A 23,162-nucleotide genomic window follows, 5' to 3' on the forward strand; every position below is an offset into this window, starting at 1 on the left:
AAGTCCTGGAGGCGGGCATGGGAGGAGGAGACCAGGGAACTAGAGAGAAGGAGGTCTTGTGAGGAGCGGAGTGTGCGTGCTGGGTGGTACTTGGATATTAGGTCAGTGATGTAGTTCGGGACAGTATGGTGGACGGCTTTGTACGTCAGTGTTAGGATTTTGAATTTGATCCGTTGCGCAATCGGAAGCCAGTGGAGGGATTGGCAGAGGGGGTGGCAGAGATGGAGTGGTTGTAAAGGTGAATGAGTCTGGCTGCCGTATTCAGGATCGACTGAAGCAGGGATAGCCAGCGGCGAGGCAGGCCAGTGAGGAGGGAGTTGCAGTAATCGAGTTGTGATATGATGAGAGAGTGGATGAGCTGTTTAGTGGTTTCTGGGGTTAGGAAGGTGCGGATTTTGGCGATGTTGCGGAGGTGGAGTCTGCACGAGCTTGTTAAAGATTGGACTTGGGGCTGGAAGCAATAGCAAAATGGCAGAAAATGTATCCAGTGCATCACCTCACCAATTCACCAATTCACCAACAGTACAAACAAATGGCAACCGCCCCAACATACAGTCATGGCCGAAATTGTTGGCACCCTTGATATTTCTCCAGGAAATCATGTATTTCTCACGAAACGTATTGCATTAACACATGTTTTGCTATACACATGTTTATTCCCTTTGTGTGTATTGGGACAAAACAAAAAAAGGGAGGAAAGAAAGCAAATTCGACATAATGTCACACAAACCTCCAAAAATGGGCTGGACAAAAGTATTGGCACCCTTTCACAACTGCGGATAAATAAGAATGTTACAAGCATGTGATGCTCCTGTAAACTCACCTGGGGCAAGTAACAGGTGTGGGCAATATAGAAATCACACCTGAAAGCAGATAAAAAGGAGAGACGTTCACTTAACCTTTGCATTGTGTGTCTGTCTGTGCCACACTAAGCATGGACAACAGAAAGAGGAGACGAGAACTGTCTGAGGACCTGAGAACCAAAATTGTGGCAAAATATCAACAATCTCAAGGTTACAAGTCCATCTCCAGAGAACTAGATTTGCCTTTGTCCACAGTGCGCAACATTATCAAGAAGTTTGCAACCCATGGCACTGTAGCTAATCTCCCTGGTCGTGGACGGATGAGGAAAATTGATGAAAGATTGCAACGCAGAATAGTCCGGATGGTGGATAAGCAGCCCCAAACATGTTCCAAAGACATTCAAGCTGTCCTGCAGGCTCAGGGAGCATCAGTGTCAGCGCGAACTATCCGTCGACATTTAAATGAAATGAAACGCTATGGCAGGAGACCCAGGAGGACCCCACTGCTGACACAGAGACATAAAAAAGCAAGACTACAGTTTGCCAAAATGTACTTGAGTAAGCCAAAAGCCTTCTGGGAAAACGTCTTGTGGACAGATGAGACCAAGATAGAGCTTTTCGGTAAAGCACATCATTCTACTGTTTACCGAAAACGGAATGAGGCCTACAAAGAACAAAACACAGTACCTACGGTAAAATATGGTGGAGGTTCAATGATGTTTTGGGGTTGTTTTGCTGCCTCTGGCACTGGGTGCCTTGACTGTGTGCAAGGCATCATGAAATCTGAGGATTACCAAAGGATTTTGGGTCGCACTGTAGGGCCCAGTGTCAGAAAGCTGGGTTTGCGTCCAAGATCCTGGGTCTTCCAGCAGGACAATGACCCCAAACATACGTCAAAAAGCACTCAGAAATGGATGGCAAAGAAGCGCTGGAGAGTTCTGAAGTGGCCAGCAATGAGCCCAGATCTAAATCCCATTGAACACCTGTGGAGAGATCTTAAAATTGCTGTTGGGAAAAGGTGTCCTTCCAATAAGAGAGACCTGGAGCTGTTTGCAAAGGAAGAGTGGTCCAAAATTCCGGGTGAGAGGTGTCAGAAGCTTATTGATGGTTATAGGAAGCGACTGATTTCAGTTATGTTTTCCAAAGGGTGTGCAACCAAATATTAAGTTAAGGGTGCCAATACTTTTGTCCAGCCCATTTTTGGGGTTTTGTGTGACATTATGTCATATTTGCTTTTCTGCCTCTGTTTTATATTTGTTCCAATACATACAAAGGGAATAAACATGTGTATAGCAAAACATGTGTTAATGCAATACCTTTTTTGTGTGAAATACTTGATTTTCAGGAAAAATATCAAGGGTGCCAACAATTTCGGCCATGACTGTATAACTGGTCTTTGCAGCAAGGAGCACATGGAAGGGCAAGACGTGTCAATAAACAAAAAACAAAAATTCCTAGCTTACTTACCAGCCAGCCTGCAACAAACCAAATTGACCCTGTCTAACAGTTCACATTAAAACCAAGGGATTTAGTTTGCATACTGATATAAGGACTGTGCATAGAAGGATCAATGCCAACATATATATAATTATTTCTCCATAAACTCCATATTCTTCAGGGAACCCAGTAACTCGAGTAAAACTGCCCTTTTCATCTATCTGATAGAGCATGTAGGCAAGTATGCATCTAGTGCATGGGGGGGTTACTTAATTTTGTACAAAGAGTCTAGGCAGGAAGGATAACTAAACTTTATTTAAAAGACCAGTTATCCTTTAACATAAACCTATTATTGGTTTGCCTCCTGTGCACTATGGCAGTGAAGAGTGAACCACAAGACTGGTCAAACAGATTTAGACTAGGACTACATGGACTGCTGTGATGGCTTGTCAGTGAAAGATTTAAATAAATATGTTACAAAGACAGTTTAGGTAACATCATCCTAAATATGGTTTTCTCACAAAGTCGTACTGCAAGCGAGAGAGTGAAATAATAGTTTGAGGAATCTTAAAAACAGAACCAGTTCAAAGGACAAAACAGCTTAGAGTTTCACCTTTGAAATCCTGTTTGTTTAATGACTCTTATATAATCTAATCAACAGCACATGTTGTGTTATAAAGGTCATTTATGGAACCCAACCACTGAATCCAACATTTTCTTTTATGATCAAAACAGGTCATAAGGGGACAAAGTTTGGGGGAAAACAACATCAGTGGCCCAGGCAACTGAAGTTTTCAAAATTAGCCACTACAGCTATGGAAAAACATATTCACCATTTCCAGCTTTAAATAACTTAGGTAGTTTATCACTATAACTATGGAAAGCACTTAATCAGGGGTCTCCTTGCCGCCACTTGTAAAAGAAAAGGGGGAGGGGCTGTCACAGTGCACCCCCACCCCCCTGTGCCTGCTGACTGCTTTGTCCCTGGAAAGCTGTCCCTGTCTGCTGATCGCTGGTTGTCCCTGGAAAGCTGAGTGCTGCATGAGTCCCTGTCTACTGGCTGCTGCCGCCCCTGAAATCGTGAGTGTTCCTGCACATGGTCTGCTGGTTGCCCCTGGAAACTATCTGCCATGAGTGCCCCTACAAGCCGCATGTGGCGGAGTGTGGAACTGTCCTTATTGTGTGCCCCTTGCCCGGACTGCTTGAACGGGTGCCCATATCACCCCTGCCTGGACTGCCCCACTGAATGCCCATATTTCCCCTGCCTGTACTGCCCCATTGAATCCCCATATTGCCCCTGCCTGGACTGCCCCATTGTACACCCATATTCTCCCTTGCCTGGACTGCCCCTATTGTGTGCCCGGGTTATCGTAGCTACCTGGACTGCCTCGCTGGGTGCTCGGACCATCGCTACCTGAATCGCCCTATCCTGAGCCGGATTATCACTGTTTGGACTCCTCCCCCTCTTCCCCCCCTTTTGGGTACCCGGATGCTACCCTTGTTACCCTGATTGTCTCTCCTATTTCAATAAAACTTTGTGTGTTTATCATCCTCCGTGTGCGTTCTGTCCCGCCTACGCTTCCGTCACAGTGACTCTTTGCAGAGCCGCATGCTCCAGTGTCTCCAAGGTTTTAGAGACTTCTGGTAGAAGTCTGTCTTCAAAAATATTATGGATCATTCACAGTACATATAATGAACTATTGTATTATGCTCTGGGGCATAGGAGGGGTCAAGGGGAGACTTAAACAGAATTGCCCGGGCAAAGCCATTTGTGGGAGGATACAGCATGGTGTGGCAGCAGTAACTAAATAGAGTTTGGTTGCAGTAAACAGAAACTATATTGAAGGCAAATTTCAACGGTACAACAGCCCAGCGGGAAGGCACCTGACTGAGAACACTCACAGCATATCTTGGCAATGTAGAACTGAGCGGGTCTTGAGCCCGATGACAGCGTCTGTCTCAGAGGGCGGAATGCGCCCTGGCCAGTCTGCACCCAAGAGGGAGGATCCCAGGAAGAATGGCGTGTCCCTAGCTTGTTCTACTCATCTGGAACCTTTCCCTATCACTAGTCACTTTCCCTGACATACGGGTGACCTGTCCATATTCTGTCCACTCGCAAAATGTGTGCCAAGCCCGGGACCAAGGATCTTAAATAGATTCTGTCTAACCCAAGATGGCCGTCAGAGTTACACGAGGCAGCAGCATCTAACCAGTTGGCTTCCCCAGTAACCCAGAAACCATGGATGTTCCTCTGCAATGACTCTGCAGTTGAGTGTCACTTGCTTGCACCCTCTCTTGGCACCACAAGAGTTCTGAGTGACACAGCACAGATCCTTGTACCCAGGGGTTAGAGCTACAAAAGCCTAAACTTTTTTAGTTTGGATAGAATGTAAAATGGTTAGAACCTCTTTTTAGTGTTTATTGATGTCTGTTTCCCCACTGGGAAGATTCACCCCTCTATTTTTCCTGGTGAGTTGAAGGGAAATCTCCCAAGAGAGAGACCTGTTCCAATGGCAACTATCTGAGGCTGCCCATACACCTATCAAAATTGGTCTGGTCCAGCTAGGTACAATGACCCAGCAGGGTGGGAATTGGTCAGTAGCTGAAGGAAAACAAAAATAATGGAGGGTGTTTCTTTTTTCTTTCTCTTGTGTTTTTTGGACAAAGAATTGAAAGGAAATCTCCGTACTCACAGGGGTCTTAACCACTGGGCTATAGCTATAACTAAAATAAAACTTTGGCTTTAAATAAAGTTACTACATCAAAATATAAATACCAATAGCCATAGATGTTTAAAAGGAAAGGAATATAGAGCGTGCCGTGATACCTGTTATATTTTTGAAGGTGCACCTTCATCCTGCAATCAATGAGCCCATCATCCTTATCCTTCCTTTACTATGCTGGGAGTCACTGATCCAGGACATTACATGCATATAAGGGGTCTGACACCAGATACAGGCATGTTTGTTCCATGTCAACTACTCCACAGGTCCAGAAAGAAGGAGAAGGGTGACAACCCTGGAACTTGCACCTTAAAAAACATGTCATCAGTATCAGTTTCTGTAATTTTATCCTTGCAGATTCCATTAAAGAAGTTTGTATTTTGCATTCTCTTTATGGAGTCAGCCAACTTAATACCTTATAGAGAATATCAATACATTTTTTTTATGTATAACAATTGTATATTATCTATTAAACCGCTTTTATTTGAGTGGTGGATATATTACAGTTATGTTTTTTGACAACCCTGAAACAACAAAGAGCACATGAGATATGAATGCTTTAGGACTTACAGTGTTGGAGGAAGTCCACTCCAGAGGGATCGCACTCCTTCATTCCTAACAATCTGGACAAATGTGTCCTGCAGAAAGAAGACCAACATAATCTGAATTTTGGAGAAAACAAGAATTTAAAGCGGAGTTCCAGTCACATTGTAACAAAATAAAAGTCAGCAGCTACAAAAATTCTAACTGCTGACTTTTGAAAAACAGCCACTTACCTGTCCCTCGATCCCGCGGTGTTCTCCCTTCCCCGCAGCCCATTTTACCAGCCGTCTTGTGTTCCAGGCGCCGGCATCTTCAGTGTGGGCACCCGGCTGTGACAGCTTGCGGCTTCACAGCTGGGTACCCACTGCAAAAGCGCGATTAGCTCTGAGCTTCCTGAATGGCCCCGTCGTCTTCTCGGACCTGTCACGTGTCCCAGAAGACTACAGGGAGGGAGGGTAGGAGGACAACTTTCACTTCCGATCGCAGCAGAAGTGGGAGCGGGTACCTGCCAACTTCGGGTACCTGCTTCTTTCCCCCCCCACGCTCCCCAAAGGTGCCAATCCTTAATGGGGAGCAGGGGACCAGCCTTTAATGTGGAACTACCCCATTTGGGAGGAGCTCCACTTTAAAGGAGATGCAAACCCTAACCTGAACAACATTTAATTTGTGTTTAGATTGGTTGTAAAGACTCAAAGTTTTTTACCTTCATGCATTCTTTGCAGGAGGGTAAAAAAACCTTCTGTGTGCAGCAGCTCCCCCCAGCCCCTCCAAATAGTAAACTGAGCCTCATCTCGATCCAGTGATGTGCACAAGAGCAGCGGCTCTCCAGGGTGTCTCCCTCCTCTTTGGCTGAAACAGCAGCGGGAGCCATAGGCTCCCTCTACTGTCCTTCACAGCCAGTGAACCAATGCGGAGAGAGCGGGGGTGGGACCAAGTCACACTCTGTATCTGAATACACAGACAGAACAGTAACTTGGGAGCGAGACTACTCAGGTGGCCCCATAGCAAGATGCTTGCTATAGGGGCACTCAGCAGGAGGGAGGGTCCAGGAGTGCCAGCAGGGGACCCGAGAAGAGCAGGATCAGGGCTGCTCTGTACAAAACTGCTCTGTGCATTATTCCTGGATTTTCAGGGAGACTTAAATAGAATTGCCCGGGAAAAGCTGTGTGCGATATGGTGTAGCGGCATGCGGCAGCAGTAACTACACAGTTTGGCTGCAGTAAACAGAACTTGTATTGAAGGCAAAGTTCAACGGTACAACAGCCTAGCGGGAAGGCACCTGAGAACACTCACAGTATATCTTGGCAAAGTTGAACTCAGCGGGTCTTGAGCCTGCTGACAGCATCTGTCTCAGAAAGCAGAATGTGCCCTGGCCAGTCTGCACCCAAGAGGGAGGATTCTAGGAAGGATGAGGTGTCCCCAGCCTGCACCTACTTGTCTGGAACCTTTCGCTATCGCTAGTCACTATCCCTGACAGACGGGTGACCTGTCCCTATCCTGCCCACTCGCAAAATGCGCGCCAAGCCTGGGAGCCAGGATCTAAAATAGACTCCGTCTAACCCAAGATGTCTTGATAAATTGTTAAACAATATCATTTGACATAAAAAATTTAAACTACCATCATTTTATTCTCTAGGATCTCTGTTTTAAGTAAATAAACGTGTTAAGTATGGTAATCTTCAGGCTTAAAATAATTTTTTAGACACATGTGCAAAAACAGCTCAGGGTAAAGGATTGATCATTACTTCCAAAATTTCACTTGTCAATGTTAATAGAGACTTAAAAAGCCTGTCTGCCTGCAGGACTGCATGTAGACAGCCCTTTAGTTCTTCCACTAGAAGAAAGGCCACGCATGTGCAAAACCGCATGGCCCCCAGATTGGTAGGGGAAAGTGCCCACTAAAGGCTGCAACACCTGCTCTGGTTCAGCCATTGGTCTGAGGAATGTACAGAGGGGTAATGAGAGCGGAGCTGTTGGGCTTTGGTAGTATACTTATCCTTTAAACATGGTTCTTACCGCTGTTCCTGTGAATCTTCTGGGTGGTGCCTTATACCACGCTTTGCTGTTTCCATTCTCACATACACAGAGATGGTCCATGAGACCGTTGCAATATACAAAGCACTTCCCTTATAATGATACAAAGACACAACATTGAAACAGAATGCCAGTCCCATCTGAAATACACGTAAAGTATGTGGACTGTTTGACCTGCCAGAGGATATATAGTTCACTTTAGCTGCTCCTGCAAATGACCCATCCTCTGTCACAGGGCATAGAGACCATGGTTACACCACTACTGTCTACTACGGCAACTGCCTGCTCACTAGACTATGAATGACTATTATCACAACTCAAGGGCTACGTCTCATTCCTCTACACCAATTTTAGTAAGGTTCCCAATTTTAGTCCTCATTTATCCCCAACAGGTCATGTTTTCAGGATTTCCTTCACCTTGCAGAGGCGCTTTACATCAATCTCAATGGCTTGGTATTTATGAGAGCTATTTTATCTATTCTCAAACAATGATGTGTTGGTAGTACTTAAAGTGTTACTAAACCCACAACAGTGCAATCAGTCTGTATATGCAATAAAGCTTGCTTGTCATGCTCACGGTGAAACCTAAGGGATTAATCCTCTGCATTGTGTAAAAAGGCTGTTTGATCCCGACTTCTCCGCTCCTCCTCTTGTTCAAATGTCAACTTCTTATCTCCTGATAAGAAAGACTGAACTGTATCCATTCTGCACATGCTCAGTTTAGTGTGTATTGCTAATGCCCAGAGAAAAGGGAGAAGAGCGAGCATTTCAAATCCCTGGCCCGGATGCATGGGCACAGAAAGCATCTCCAGAGGTACGTTCAGTGGGGACTGGTGGGTGGGGAGGGTGTACATTGTTAGTTATTATTTTTATTATTATTATAATACAGCATTTATATAGCGCCAACAGTTTGTGCAGAGCTTTGCACTATAAAGGGTACAATAAAATACAGTTCAATACAGAATAGATCATGGAGCTTACAATCTAAAGGGAGGGGACGATGGTACAAAAAGGTAATAGCTGCAGGGGTTGATTTGATAGAAGTGACTCGAAAAAGTTTTTTCAGGTTGAGGTAGGGTAGGCTTCCCTGAATAAATGAGTTTTTAAGGATTGCCTAAAGGCAGAAAACATGAAAAAGTGAACTAACACTTTAATGACCGAGAATAGGAACCACTGCTCTACAATGTCTAGTCACTCCCTCCTCCAGCTCCTAGTGCCTGAAAACAAGTTAGCCTGGCAGGCTTGTCCAACCTTCCACGGTTAGTCCAGTTTCTGCTATACAGAGGATTCAGGAAAAACAATACATTTTCAGTACTAGCAGAATTTTAACATATTTTATATTATAAATACAAAACTGGTCAGATGGATGTTGTTTTATATTTGTTTAGCATTTTGATTTTAGGGAACGTATCCTGACAGTCTATGCAGGAATCTGGGTGCAAGTCTTGAATTATTATAACTGGGTAGGTTTAGCTGAGGAAGATTCAGGTTCCCCTTTATTTTATAGATACATAACTACAGTTGCAAGAAAAAGTATGTGAACCCCTTGGGATTACGTGGAGTTTTGCATGAATTGGGCATAAAATGTGCTCTGAACCTCATCTAAGTCACAAAAATAGAAGAACACAGTCTGCTGAACATAATACTACACAAACATTAGATGTTGCCATGGTTTAATTGCACATAACATGTAAACATTCACAGTGCAGGGAGGAAAAAGTATGTGAGGCCCTAGCTTAATGACTTCTCCCAGAGCTAATTGGAGCCAGGAGTGAGCCAACCTTGACTCCAATCAGTGTGATGATATTGGATGTGTTGCTGACAGCTGTCCTGCCCTTAAAAAACACACACCTGTTTTGGGTTTACTGGTTTCAAGAAGCACTGTCTGATGTGAACCATGCCTCGCAGAAAAGAGCTCTCAGAAGACCTACGATCAAGAATTGTTGACTTGCATGAAGCTGGAAAGGGTTACAAAAGTATCTCCAAAAGCCTTGATGTTCATGTGTCCACGGTAAGACAGACTGTCTACAAATGGAGAAAGTTTAGCACTGTTACTACTCTCCCTAGGCGTGGTCGTCCTGTAAAAATGACTGCAAGAGCACAGCGCAGAATGCTGCATGAGGTAAAGAAGAATCCCAGAGTGTCAGCTAAAGACCTACAGAAATCTCTGGCACATGCTAACATTTTTGCTGACACATCTACAATAAGGAAAACATTAAACAAGAATGGAGTACATGGGAGGACACCACGGAGGAAGCCATTGCTGTCCAAAAAGAATATTGCAGCACGTTTGAAGTTTGCAAAAGAGCACCTGGATGTTCCACAGCACTACTGGCAAAATATACTGTGTACAGATGAAACCAAGATTGAGTTGTTTGGGAAGAACACACAACACTATGTGTGGAGAAAAAAAGGCACAGCACACCAACATCAAAACCTCATCCCCACTGTAAAACATGGCGGAGGGAGCATCATGGTTTGGGGCTGCTTTGCTGCCTCAGGGCCTGGACGGATTGTTGTCATTGATGGGAAAATGAATTCCAGAGTTTATCAAGACATTTTGCAGGAAAACGTACGACCATCTGTCCGCCAACTGAAGCTCCGCAGAGGATGGGTGATGCAACAGGACAATGACCCAAAGCATACAAGTAATTCAACAAAACAATGGCTGCAACAGCACAGAATACGCCTTCTGGAGTGGCCCAGTCAGAGTCCTGACCTCAACCCGATTGAAATGCTGTGGCATGACCTTAAGAGAGCGATTCACACCAGACATCCCAAGAATATTGCTACACTGAAACAGTTTTGTGAAGAGGAGTGGTCCAAAATTACTCCAAATCGTTGTGCAGGTCTGATCTGCAACTACAGGAAATGTTTGGTTGAGGTTATTGCTGCCAATGGAGGGTCAACCAGTTATTAAGTCCAAAGGTTCACATACCTTTTCCTCCCTGCACTGTGAATGTTTACATGTTATGTGCAATTAAACCATGGCAATATCTAATGTTTGTGTAGTATTATGTTCAGCAGACTGTGTTCTTCTATTGTTGTGACTTAGATGACGTTCAGAGCACATGTTATGCCCAATTCATGCAAAACTCCACGTAATCCCAAGGGGTTCACATACTTTTTCTTGCAACTGTATATTTGCTTGCACTCGTTACAACTGGTACACATGGGCCAAATATCGGCTGGTACAACAGAAACTGGCCGACATTCAGCCAATGTGTACAGTAGCCTGTCTGACAGAAGCCGATCTGGCTTCTGGCGAACAGGCATGCTGGAAAACCCACATCTGATCATCATTAGATATAACAGAAGGTTTTTGTCGGTATATTTAACAGACTAAGAGGTAGAAGATAAATTAAGTTGGTTGTTTGAGTTTTCCTACACTTTACAAGTGAATTTTATTACTACAGTGAACAGAATTTACCTTTGGTAAAGGGCCTGTTTTGAGCCTGAAGTCGAATCTTGACAACATCCAGAGGTGTCACTGCATGAACAAACACAACCAATTATGATTATGAGCATATATTATGGAATATACCCGTAGTTTCCCACCTGGGGTACACATCAGGACGTTTAAAGTGTTACTAAACCCACAACAGTAAAATCAGTCTGTATATGCAAAAAAGCATGCTTGTTATACTCACTGTGGAACCAAAGGGGTTAATCCTCTGCATTGTGTAAAAACGCTGTTTGATCCTGTCTTCTCTGATCCTCCACTTTTTCCAGTGTCCCCCTCTTATCTCCTGATAAGACATATCGTGTGGAGTCACTCTGCACATGCTCAATTTGGTGTGTTTGTTGCTAAATGTGTTTGACAGCGAATGTGGGGTCCGGGGAGACCGGATATAGCGAATGCGGGGTCCGGGGAGACCGGATATAGTGAATGAAGGGTCTAGGGAGACCAGATATGTTTAGTAACACTTTAAGGATATGCAAAAAAAGAAAAAAATGGTGGTGAAAGGCAGGAGCATACCTGTTACTGTAAAAAAAAGTGGAAAATCCTCTTTGAAAATGGCAAGAGAGATTCACCCATCATATTTAAAGTCAAACAAAGTTCACCCAGGAGCCGCACTACACTCACATTCACAGGGTGAATCCTATTTGGAAATGAATGCCACAAAATACAGATGGATGACTGTCCAGAAAACATTCACTATAAGGAATCCTATATAACGACACCATTTAGCATTGTGTGCATGTGAGGCCAAAGCAGAGGGGAACCCCAAAACACCTTCTTTATTGTCCTCTCTAGGATCATTACCTGACAAATGCCTCTCCCTTATTGAAGCTTGGCAGATGAAGATCATCAGAATAACATTTTCTAAGTTGTCCATCCCCAAATGAAAAGGTTGATTCAAACCCATCCATGATGACCACATTTTGGGGAGGGCATCCAGACTAGACAGCAGAGTGAGCACCAGGGGTGCTTAACCTTTTGAAGAGCAGGGGCCACTTAAGTGATTTGGTAACCAGTTGCAGCCACAATGGAATAAAATGGATTAGAATTTCAGTTTTTTCATATTGAATAGCATGATGAACATTTTCCTCCAGCAGCTGCTGAATGCAGGTGGGAGGGAGAGAAGGAGAAGCTGGCAATCAGCAGTTTTAGGAGAAAATTGGAAAGGATCGGTTCTTGTATATGCCGCCCCTCCTGTCCAATTGTGAACCAGAACATGACAGGAAGGCCATGCGGGCCCCTTGAAGCATGATGCAGGGTCGCCATTGCGCTCCCTGATGCTACACCAGTGATTGGGGGAGGGGGGGGGTAAAAACACATCTCAGGAAACATGGGGACACTTTGGGTCTTACCAAACAGTGATGTAAGCAAAGCTCCAGCTGAGGAGGCCATGATCTGCTGTAGAGGTGTGATGTTGGTAGATGCAAGCACTGGTTCATCCTGTTCCTTCATATTTCTGCAGAAGGAAAAAAAGAGATCAAGAAAGAATCCATGAAGAAGTCGGCTCCATAATAGGCAAGGGTGCAAAATCTATGACTCCTCCACCACACTCTGTAGGCCTTAAAGTGAAACTCCAGCTTTACTGAACAACATTGTCTGCAGATATCAATGCTGCTTGGGATTTAGAAAATGTTTTTGTGTAGATCTACCTGAATCACATGGAAGAGATCAAAGAGTGCAGCTTGTCTTTTTCTTTAACCTAGCAAAGCCTCATAAAAAAAATAAGATTTCAGGGATCAGTAGTATGTGATGTAGAGTTCAAGGTCAGTAGTATGTAATGCAGATTGTAGGGGTCAGTATTGTGCAATGCAAAGTACGGGGGTCAGTAGTATGGAATGCCAAAGAAAAGGGGTCAGTAGTAATTTGGAGCGCAGGGGTCAGCAGTATACAATGCCGAGTACAGGGTCAGCAGTATACAATGCCGAGTACAGGGGTCAGCAGTATACAATGCCGAGTACAGGGGTCAGCAGTATACAATGCCGAGTACAGGGTCAGCAGTATACAATGCCGAGTACAGGGTCAGTAGTAAGTAACTCGGAGTACAAAAGTCAGTAGTTTATAATGCAGATTGCAAGGGTCAGTAGTATGCAATACAGAGTATAGAGGTTGGTAGTAAATAGCATAGATTGCAGGGGTCAGTAGTACGCAATGCAGAGTATAGGGGTTAGTAGTATGTAATGCAGAGTGCAGGAGTCAGTAGTAAGTAATGCAGAGTGCAGGAGTCAGTAGTAAGTAATGCAGAGTGCATGGGTCAGTAGTTTGTAATGCAGAGTGCAGGAGTCAGTAGTAAGTAATGCAGAGTGCAGGAGTCAGTAGTAACTCAGAGTGCAGGGGTCAGGAGTAAGTAACTCGGAGTGCAAGGGTCAGGAGTAAGTAACTCGGCGTGCAAGGGCCAGGAGTAATTTGGGAGTGCAGGGGTCAGCTGCATGAAGTGCAGAGTTTAAATTTAAAGAGTAACACCGAGCCAGAGGTCAGTAGTATGTAATGCACTGTGCAGGGGCCAGGACTAACAAGGCAATCCCCCTCTTCCAATGCACCCCACCAAACTAAAATCGCCCACAGCACAGATTCCTCCCTCCCTCTGTAAAATTTACTCATTCGACTTGAAATGCAGTGGCATCTGGCAAAGTGAGGGAAGTCTCCCCAGGTCTCCTCTTGGTTGTGTCATATGAGCTGAGGAGGAACCTAAGACTTCCTTTGGCCCTGAAATGCCTACTGCCACTTTGATCTGAGGTCTGAGAGGTGGCAGCAGCTTCTAAAGGAGGGGTGGCAAAGTGAAGCCACAATCATCCTGTGCTGCAGACTGCCGCAGACTTTTCTCCTAAATATTAAGGATTTTAAAATTACATGAACTCTTTAGTGTTCTGTGTAGGGGGTGTACTAATGGGTGTTTTTTTTTGCCTATCCTGGAGTTCTTTAAGTTTAAAAAGTGACGTGAGGGGTTAGAGCCCCTATTAGGTTAAAATAATTACCTCCACATGGCAGATTCTGTAAGTACAGGCAGTTGTAGCTCCTCTTGAATGCCTGCCAACCACTGTTATACTACCCTCTGAAAAGCAATCTACCATTAATCAATTTTCAGAGGGCGGTAAGCTTTACTGCCAGTGTGCAAGAGCCCTTACAGTTGTCAGCAGAGCAGGAGGTGAGGGAAAACCTTCCAATGGTGACACCAGTTCCATGATTTCTGCTCACTTTGGAAAGATTCCTTCTCATTTCCTGTTGGGTCTCTGGGACAAGACGTGCAGGGAGATCTAACCGATGGGACACTGACTGCAAAAAAACCCAAAACAAAACAAAAACAACCCCACACAACTCACAGGGTTCTAATTTTTCCATATTATTTTTAAAGCAAAAAAAATGTTTTTTGTCGCTTTAAATACACTTTAATGTGCAGACATACTGTACTTTCATTATTTCAGGAAAGCTTTCTCACATTAAAAATGAGGGGCCCCTGCAAGGACAAGGATTTGCCATCACAGATCCTTCACTCTACCCATTGTCCTTGAATGCCAAGGGCAGCTGGAAACTCTGTAATGACTAGTTTTAGACATGCTGCCTCAGAATAAACAAGCCTCTGGAAGAAACCTGTCTATGGACTCATTCACACCACATGCATTGCTCGACACAGTCCCAACACATGGACCAGGCAAGAAGCCCCGTTCTCCATTTTGATGTCGTGTTGGTGTACACTGTGAAAAAAAATGAGACAGACAGCATCTTCTCGCACTGTATTGTGGCCTGCTGTAGCAAGTGTTAAAGGATAAGTTCAACTTTTAGACAAAAATAATACATATTTTTGCAGGTAAAAAATATGTGCATTTATTATTTTTGTCTACAGTAGCCTGGAAAGCATTGCACCAGCGATCAGTAGATGACAGATGCCATGCAAGGCTCCTGCAGACCTGTCAGAATATCTGGTTTCCGTACGGGATGCATGAGCAAGCAGATATTCTGACAGGAAACTTCAATGGACTACCACAGGGCTCCACAGCACCATCGTAGTTCATTGAAAACTACAAGCTGACAGCTGCTAAGGCTGCTGGGACTTACAGTTCATTCATTCATGGAAGTCCGTGAACGAATGATGCGGCTGTGTGGGCGGAGCCCTGCACAGCCACGCTGTTTTCAAATCTGATAGATGGTACGGAGAAACCTCTCCCCGTGCTGTCAGAGCGAGGGGGGCGGCTATCGGAACATGTTACATGTTCCACCCTAAAAACAAGTGGAACATGTAACATATTCCCAAAGGTGAACTTATCCTTCAACCACTTGCCTACTGGGCACTTTTACCCGCTTCCTGCCCAGGACAATTTTCAGCTTTCAGCGCTGTTGCACTTTGAATGACAATAGCGCGGTCAACACTGTACTGAACAACATTTTTATACTTTTTTTGAGACAGATAGTGCTTTCTTTTGGTGGTATTTAATCACCACTGGGGTTTTTATTTTTTGCTAAACAAGCTAAAAAAAAGAAAATTAAAAAAAAAAAAATTTTTTAGTGTCTGTAATAAAATGTTGTAAATAAGTAATTTTTCTCCTTCATTGATGTGCGCTAATAAGGCTGCAGTGATGGGCACTGATAGGCAGCACTGATGGGCATTGATAGGCAGCACTCATATATGGCACTGATAGGCAGCACTGATGGGCATTGATAGGCAGCACTGATAGGCATTGATAGGCAGCACTGATGGGCACTGATAGGCAGCACTGATGGGCACTGATAGCCAGCACTAGTGGGCACTGAAAGGCAGCACTCATATATGGCATTGATAGGCAGCACTGATTGGAACTGTTAGGTAGCACTGATAGGTGGCACTGAAAGGCAGTTCTGATGTGCACTGGTATGTGGCATTGATCGGCACTGACAGGTGGCAATTACGGGCACTGACTAGGCTACACTGATGATCAGTGCCCTGATGGTCAGTGTACATGTCCCCTCACATGACAGAGTGTACGTCATCGGCTCTTTACTATGATTGTTGATCCACTGTGTCCCAGGGACCTAGCGCACCACCGATCGCCGTGCGCCCCCGGGACGTGCATGCACAGCTAGAGTGGGAGGACATCATATGACGTCCTCCCAGAATGGAAGAACCGCTGCCCTGTCATTTCCTTGCACGGAGGGCAGGAGGCAGTTACACCTCATCACTTTAAGCCTGGGTTCACATACATGCAGTGTGGTACATCGCATGTGATTCACACAGGAACTGCACCGCAATCTTGTGCAAATCACATGCGATTTGTGTGCGGTGCGATAAGAGCCATACATTTTGTATGGCTCTAATCGCACCGTACCCGCACCAAAAAGGTGCAGGACCCTTTTTTTGCTCCGCACTAGAACCGGTTTGCATGGTTCCAATTCTGCACATCACACCACGTTTTGTGGACCGCTTTCGGGGTGTTGTTAACTTAACATACAGCTGTTCGCATGAATGGGGTGCAATTCTGATGTGGTGTGGAATTCATACAGAATATGCTGCGAATTCCACACCACATCAGTGTGAACCCGGGCTTAAACTGAACACATATTAATTACACAGGTTCTGTGGCTGATTAAGGTGGTAATTAAACTCATTTAGTGCTTATCTACATTAAATTAGCCTCAGAACCTGTGTAATTATTATGTGTCCGGTTTTAAAGGGATGAGATGGCAACCCTATGTTGAGCTCATCACACACGTTACAATCTGATTGTACAATCTCCTTTAGATCTACCACCAACTGCTTAGTACAAGGGCCTTCCGGACTGGATACAAGCTGATTGGATAAATTAAGTAGGTCCTCATATTACATAGTTTGGGTAAATCTAAAGTTGATTGTACAAAGATTGTAACGTGTATGGTGCCCCTTAGCTTAATAAAAAGCGATGCATTTGAAAAAACAAACAAAAAAAAGTAGAGTGTGTAAACTGCACATCAGCAAGTGAAAAAATGCACGGCAACGCAGACTGTCATCGCATATGGCATGTGCACTGTGGTGTGAACAGGGTGGATAAAAATCAATGATTTTTAAAAAAATTAAAAAAAAAAAACGGATTTTTTTTATTTAAATCGGATTTTTTTTAATAAAATGCTTTTTGAGGAAAATATATTACCATCCAAAGGTTATTCCATCATGAAATAAAGATTAGTTTTTTAATTATGTAGAATAAGGCTGTATATGTTTAATTTTTTTGGTAAATAAATTCCATTAATCCATTCACAATGTCATGCTCTTCCAGAGGTTTTTGTAAGAATTTTGGGCAGTTTCTCTGCCTACAAGATATTATCACAGATGATCGGTTTACTTTTGCAGTTCTCAAAACTGAATTTGACTCAGCGGAGATCACATGCCTCTTCTTCACAGCAAAAATGTTATAACATGAACAGAGTTAAGATCAAGACCTTCATCCTAACTTCTACAAACCTATGAATACAGAATCAACCCCTTCAGTGCTAAGTTTCAAGAAGTTCAGTGAATAGAATAGAAACAATATTTTTCTGATTGTTTGGAGTGGAATAGATCTGCACAAGAAGAAAGTGAAACTAAGTGTGAGGAGGAAGGGGCTGACAGTCTAAGTTTCTTAAAATATATATATTTTGTTTAGCCAAATTAGTTAACAAACATGGATGTTTAAGCAAATCACATATGCTGGAATGTTATTGTTTCAGTTGAATAAATCTATTTGAATTGTTATTATTAAGGTAATGATTATTTTTCTCCTTCCTAAGTACAACAGAAAAGTTGTCCAAATATGAATGATTAACCTATTAAACTGGGAATAAAAAAACTAATATGAAAAGTTGTTATTCTAAAAATCTTCATCTACTTGCATATTAAAGTTATACCAGCAAGAATTAGTCTTTATGTAGAAAACTAGGATTTAAATCAAGCCTTACTGGCTAGTGATTTAAATCGTGATTTAAATCAGTTTGATTTAAATCAAATCCACCCTGGGTGTGAATGAGCCCTACAAGTTGTCAGCCATGTATTCCGCCCCCCCGGAGGTTGCACCCCCTGCAGAAACACAATGCACCTGTACTTTACAATGTCCACTAGTGTCAACGTACCTTTGACCTCCTGCTGCCTGCACTGTGTCCTGTCTGTGTTGATCTTGTCCTGGAGAGCAGCCAGTGATCAGATCCCTCCTGGGAGTGCAGGGGTCTTGGCAGTGTCAATGTAGGACAGAGGGGAGCACAGACCATCATCCCTGTATGTCAGTGCAGGAAAGCATGCTTTCAGTATGTGTCCACTGCAAACCAGGACATGCTGCCAGGAGTATTACACCAGACTCCTTCCTCCCCTGACTGTACAGGAGGAGCCAGGAAGCTGAGGCGGCCATGTTAGAAATGGGAACCTTTACCATTGCATTAACTCTTTGATTGCTGAAAATGTTGCTTACATGAAAGCCTTCAATCAGAGAGAGTTGTCATGTTTCTATACTAACATGTACCACTGTTCCCTTCTTACCCGATTCATAAACAAGTTCAAAAAGTGCCCAAATCAAATATGGCTTCCCTTTACATCACACCATGTTGTCACATGACCCTAGCTGGTGTTCGCCTTGACACCAAGGGCGGAGCAGTGCATGCATATTCATAAAAGCACATTCCAGATGTCAGATGGTGTCATCATCCTGATAATCATAATAATGAGAATAATAATTATTATAAATAATAATAAATAGTGATCAGGCATGATCACAGCAGAGGAATACACAGCAGCATGTTTCCCAAGTAAAACAGCACACAGCTTTGATCGCCCCAGATGTTAACCCCATTCTTTCCCAGTGTCATTAGTAGTGTCAGTGCTTTTTATTAGCACTGATCACTGTATAAGTGTCACTGGGGATGTCAGTGACAGTTAGTCAGTTCCCCCCCACCCCCCCGATGTCAGAATGCCCGTCGCAGACCCGCAGTCACACTTACTTATTTTTATTTCAGGTACTTACATAGCGCCGTCAATTTACGCAGCGCTTTACATATATATTGTACATTCACATCAGTCCCTGACCCTCGAGGGGTGTACAATCTAAGGTCCCTAACTCACATTCATACATACACAGACTAGGGCCAATTTAGACAGGAGCCAATTAACCTACCAGCATGTCTTTGGAGTGTGGGAAGAAACCGGAGTATCCGGAGGAAACCCACGCAGGCACAGGGAGAACATGCAAACTCCAGGCAGCTGATGCCAGGCGGAAGTGCTAACCATTTAGCCACTGTGCTGCACTATAAGTTGCTGATTGCCACCATTACTGGCATAAAAAAAATGTAAGATAAAATTCCAGTACATATGCCGCCATTTGTAGATGCTATAACTTTCACCTAAATCAATTAATTTCCATGTATTAGGGTTTTTTTTAGCAAAGACATGTAGCAGAATACATTTTGGCCTAAATTTATGAGGAAATTAGATTTTTAACATTTTTTCACTGGATGTTTTCTAGCAATAAGTTGAAATTATATCTTTTTTTCTCAATTGTTGGTCTTTTTTTAGTCATTGTGCAAAAAAAAAAAAACCACACAGGTGATCAAATACCACCGAAAGAAAGCTCTATTTGTGAGAAAAAAAGCGTACAGCATTGCATGACCGCACAATTGTCAGTTAAAGTAATGCAGCGCTGTATAGCAAAAAATGGCCTGGTCAGGAAGGGGGGTAAATCTTCTGGAGGGCAAATTACTTTAATAATTTATCTCCTGTTTTTTTTGCGGTATTTATCTCACTATTTTAATAAATGTGCAGTATTTACCTCACATTTGATATTTTACTTTGATGAACTGACTTTTATTATCGCATGTGATATTTCTGAAAAATCAGTCATGTGACCTTCATATCACATGCAGTAACCTTTAGTGAACTGACCCCTAAGTGAATTTATTACCACTTTAAAAAAAAACATTCACTATTTATCACCTGGTGTTTGCTGGCTATTTACAAAAGTACAAAATAACAATTATAGGAACTCTGCACTGGCCAGAAAGTGAAAAGTATACACTGTATCAGTGTGAAAATGTTCTCTGAGCTCAGGAATGAAAATAAATTGTAACATTTCATCAGAGGGAGATCATTTTTGTGAATGAAAGCGCACTACAATGTTTTCATAGTTTCACAGTATTGCTGTGTGCCTTCTGGTGCAATATTAGCCTGCAAAAAAACTTGTGAAAAACACCAAAAATAAGGCAAAATTTAAGTGCCAAATATTGCAAAACATCAATATTTAACGCATTCGATAAATAACGCATTTTTTTAGTGAATTGACTATTTTTGAAATAAATGCCGCATTAGTCATTTTAACTCAAAAATTCATGCAGTATTTATCTCTTAGTGAATTGACCCCTTAGTGTCTTATCTGCATTAAATTGGCCTCACAATCTGTGTAACTAACCGCTTCCCAACCACCCTATAGCAGAAGTGCTGCTATAGGGCGGCAGGGATTCGCAAAATCATGTATAGATATATGTGATTTGCATTTCCGGGCAGGGGCACGTGCATGCGCAGGCTCCCTACCCACTGCTATTGGCTCCTCAGCATGTCAATCACTGGGTCCCAGGTCCCAGGACTTGGTGATTGTCCGCAGAGCTGACAGGGGAGAGGTCTGTGTGTAAACAACACAGATCTCTTCCCTGTCAGCACAAACATGCTGCTTTATATTGCTCTGCACAGCAAAGCAATACAAAGCAGCATGTTTTCCCTAGTAAAACACACACAGCACACATAGTAAAATAGCACACAGTTAACCCCTTGATTGCCCCAGATGAACCCCTTCCTGCCCAGTGTCATTAGTACAGTGTCAGTGCATTTCATTAGCACTGATCACTATATTAGCGTCGTTGGGGATGTAAGTGGCAGTTAGTCAATTCCCCCCAGTGTCAGAATGCCCACCGCAGTCTTCCAGTCCCACAATAAGTCGCTGATCGCCACCATTACTTGTAAAAAAATAAATAAAAATACAAATTCCAGTATATGTATCTCCATTTGTAGACGCTATAACTTTCACATAAACCAATTAATTTGCACGTATTGGGATTTTTTTTTTTAGAAAGACATGTAGCAGAATACATTTTGGCCTAAATATATGATGAATTTGATTTTTAAATTTTTTTACTGGATATGTTTTATAGCAAAAAGTAAAAAATGTATATATTTTTTTTCAAAATTGTCGGTCTTTTTTTATTTATGGGAAAATAAAAAATGCACAGGCGATCAAATACCAACAAAAAAAAGCTCTATTTGTGGGGGGAAAAATGATGTAAATTTAATTTATGTACGGCATTCCATGGCTGCGCAATTGTCAGTTAAAGTAACGCAGTGCTGTATCACAAAAAATGGGCTGATCAGGAAGTTAGGTAAATGTGGCCATGGAGGTGATTGGAACATCTGAATCACATGATTTGGAAGGCGGGCCCAATACTTTTGGCAATATAGTGTATGTATATATATTAAACCAACGTAACAAATAAAATATTTTATATGTAAAGTTTTCACAGAGAGCCAGGGCACTGACAGAGAGATATATGAATCATTTGTATAAATAGTATTTTTCTATTTTATGTGTTATCTGGGTGTCAGGGATCTGTGTGGAATCTGCGGATATAATTTCTATATATTTGATCCATTCTCCAGGTGTCAGGGATCTGTGTGGAATCTGCGGATGGAATCGCTATATATTTGATCCATTCTCCGGCTGTTAGGGATCTGTGTGGAATCTGCGGCGGCGGACGCTTGGCTGAGGTTCTCGGGCTGGTTGGGTGGGCGGGGTCTGTCAGGAAGAAGGCGGGAAATCAAACCTCGGGGTGACTGGTGGACGCGGAGAAGTGGCGAAGCGCCGGGAAGTGACGGAAAGCCGGGGAAAGGCGGGTCTGAGCGGGTGGCTGGTGAGTCGGAGCACCGGGGGAGGAGTGGGCCTATCCCTGGACAGGGTGGCCCTCATTGTGGCCGGGCTACAGGTGTCAGCAAGCATGCCCTACTACCCTGCGCTATTCAACACATAGGCTGGCAGAGCATGCTGGAACTTGTAGTGCACCACGTCAGGGAAACCTCAGCAGGCTGCTGTGTTGATACAGGGGGCTCTGGAGGGGACAACACACTCCCATCTCCTTCTTCCTGTAGACTGGGATGTAGTTGCCATGGCAACGGAGGACCCTCCTGTGACCTGCTTTGTTTACAGTCACTTAGATGCCTAATTAGGAAGGTGATTGGCTGTCCTGGAGTCAGGCTCCCTGTGGAGGGTTGCAGCATCCCTGATACATGGAGGAATGGTTGAGTATCCCGTCCTCTGCATTCTGTACACCGCTCAAAAAAATGAAAGGAATACTTTGAAAACATATTAAATCTCAATGGGGAGACCTCTCCTGCTGGATATCTATACTGATATGGACGGGGTGATGTGTTGGGAACATAAGGATGCCCCATCGTTTGATGGAAATGAAGATCAACCTACAGAGGACTGAATTCAAAGACACCCCAAAAATCAAAGTGAAAAAGTGATGCAGTCTAGTCCATTTTGCTGAAATTTCATTGCAGCAACACAGAATGGTCCGCAGTAGTTTGTATGGCCCCCACGTCCTTGTATGCATGTCTGACAACGTCGGGGCATGCTCCTAATGAGACGAAGGATGGTGTCCTGGGATTTCCTCCCAGATCTGGACCATCTGGGCATCACAGAGCTCCTGGACAGTCTGAGGTGCAACCTGGTGGCGTCAGATGGATCGACACATGATATCCCAGAGGTGTTCTATTGGATTTAGGTCAGGCGAGCGTGGGGGCCATTCAATGGTATCATTTCCTTCATCCTCCAGGAACTGCCTGCATACTCGCCCCCACATGAGACCGGGCATTGTCATGCACCAGCATAGGGTCTGACAATGGGTCCAAGGATTTCATCCTGATACCAAATGGCAGTCAGGGAGCCATTGTCTAGCCTGTAGAGGTCTGTGTGTCCCTCCATGGAGATGCCTCCCCAGACCATCACTGACCCACCACCAAAACAGTCATGCTGAACCATGTTACAGGCAGCATAACGTTCTCCACGGCTTCTCCAGACCCTTTCATGTCTGTCACATGTGCTCAGGGTGAACCTGCTGTCATCTGTGAAAAGCACAGGGTGCCAGTGGCAGACCTGCCAATTCCGGTGTTCAATGGTAAATGTCAATCGAGTTCTGTGGTGCCGGGCAGTGAGC

General features: G+C 43.7%; 2 protein-coding genes across 3 annotated transcripts in view; one reads left to right on the forward strand and one right to left on the reverse strand.

Moving 5' to 3' along the window:
• SLC25A40 (solute carrier family 25 member 40) overlaps positions 1 to 18,272 on the reverse strand; it is a 31,697-nt gene extending 13,425 nt beyond the window's left edge. For both annotated transcript variants that reach the window (XM_089666279.1, XM_089666286.1), the window contains exons 1-5: positions 18,051 to 18,272; positions 12,356 to 12,459; positions 10,971 to 11,030; positions 7,523 to 7,632; positions 5,534 to 5,601 (exon numbers count right to left, since the gene is read on the reverse strand). In XM_089666279.1, the coding sequence (XP_089522405.1) occupies positions 5,534 to 5,601; positions 7,523 to 7,632; positions 10,971 to 11,030; positions 12,356 to 12,455 (338 nt within the window). In that variant the 5' untranslated portion in view covers positions 12,456 to 12,459; positions 18,051 to 18,272. The remainder of the gene's footprint in view (positions 1 to 5,533; positions 5,602 to 7,522; positions 7,633 to 10,970; positions 11,031 to 12,355; positions 12,460 to 18,050) is intronic.
• A 3,468-nt stretch (positions 18,273 to 21,740) lies between these two features.
• The window catches only part of DBF4 (DBF4-CDC7 kinase regulatory subunit), a 31,343-nt gene continuing 29,921 nt past the window's right edge, over positions 21,741 to 23,162 (forward strand). Inside the window, exon 1 of the mRNA XM_089666296.1 lies at positions 21,741 to 21,857. The gene's annotated coding sequence lies outside the window, so the exon portion shown is untranslated. The remainder of the gene's footprint in view (positions 21,858 to 23,162) is intronic.

The sequence above is a fragment of the Staurois parvus genome, unplaced genomic scaffold, assembly GCF_062004578.1.
Source record: "Staurois parvus isolate SC_StPar_1 unplaced genomic scaffold, SC_StPar_1.0 ptg000051l, whole genome shotgun sequence".
Classification (NCBI taxonomy): domain Eukaryota; kingdom Metazoa; phylum Chordata; class Amphibia; order Anura; family Ranidae; genus Staurois; species Staurois parvus.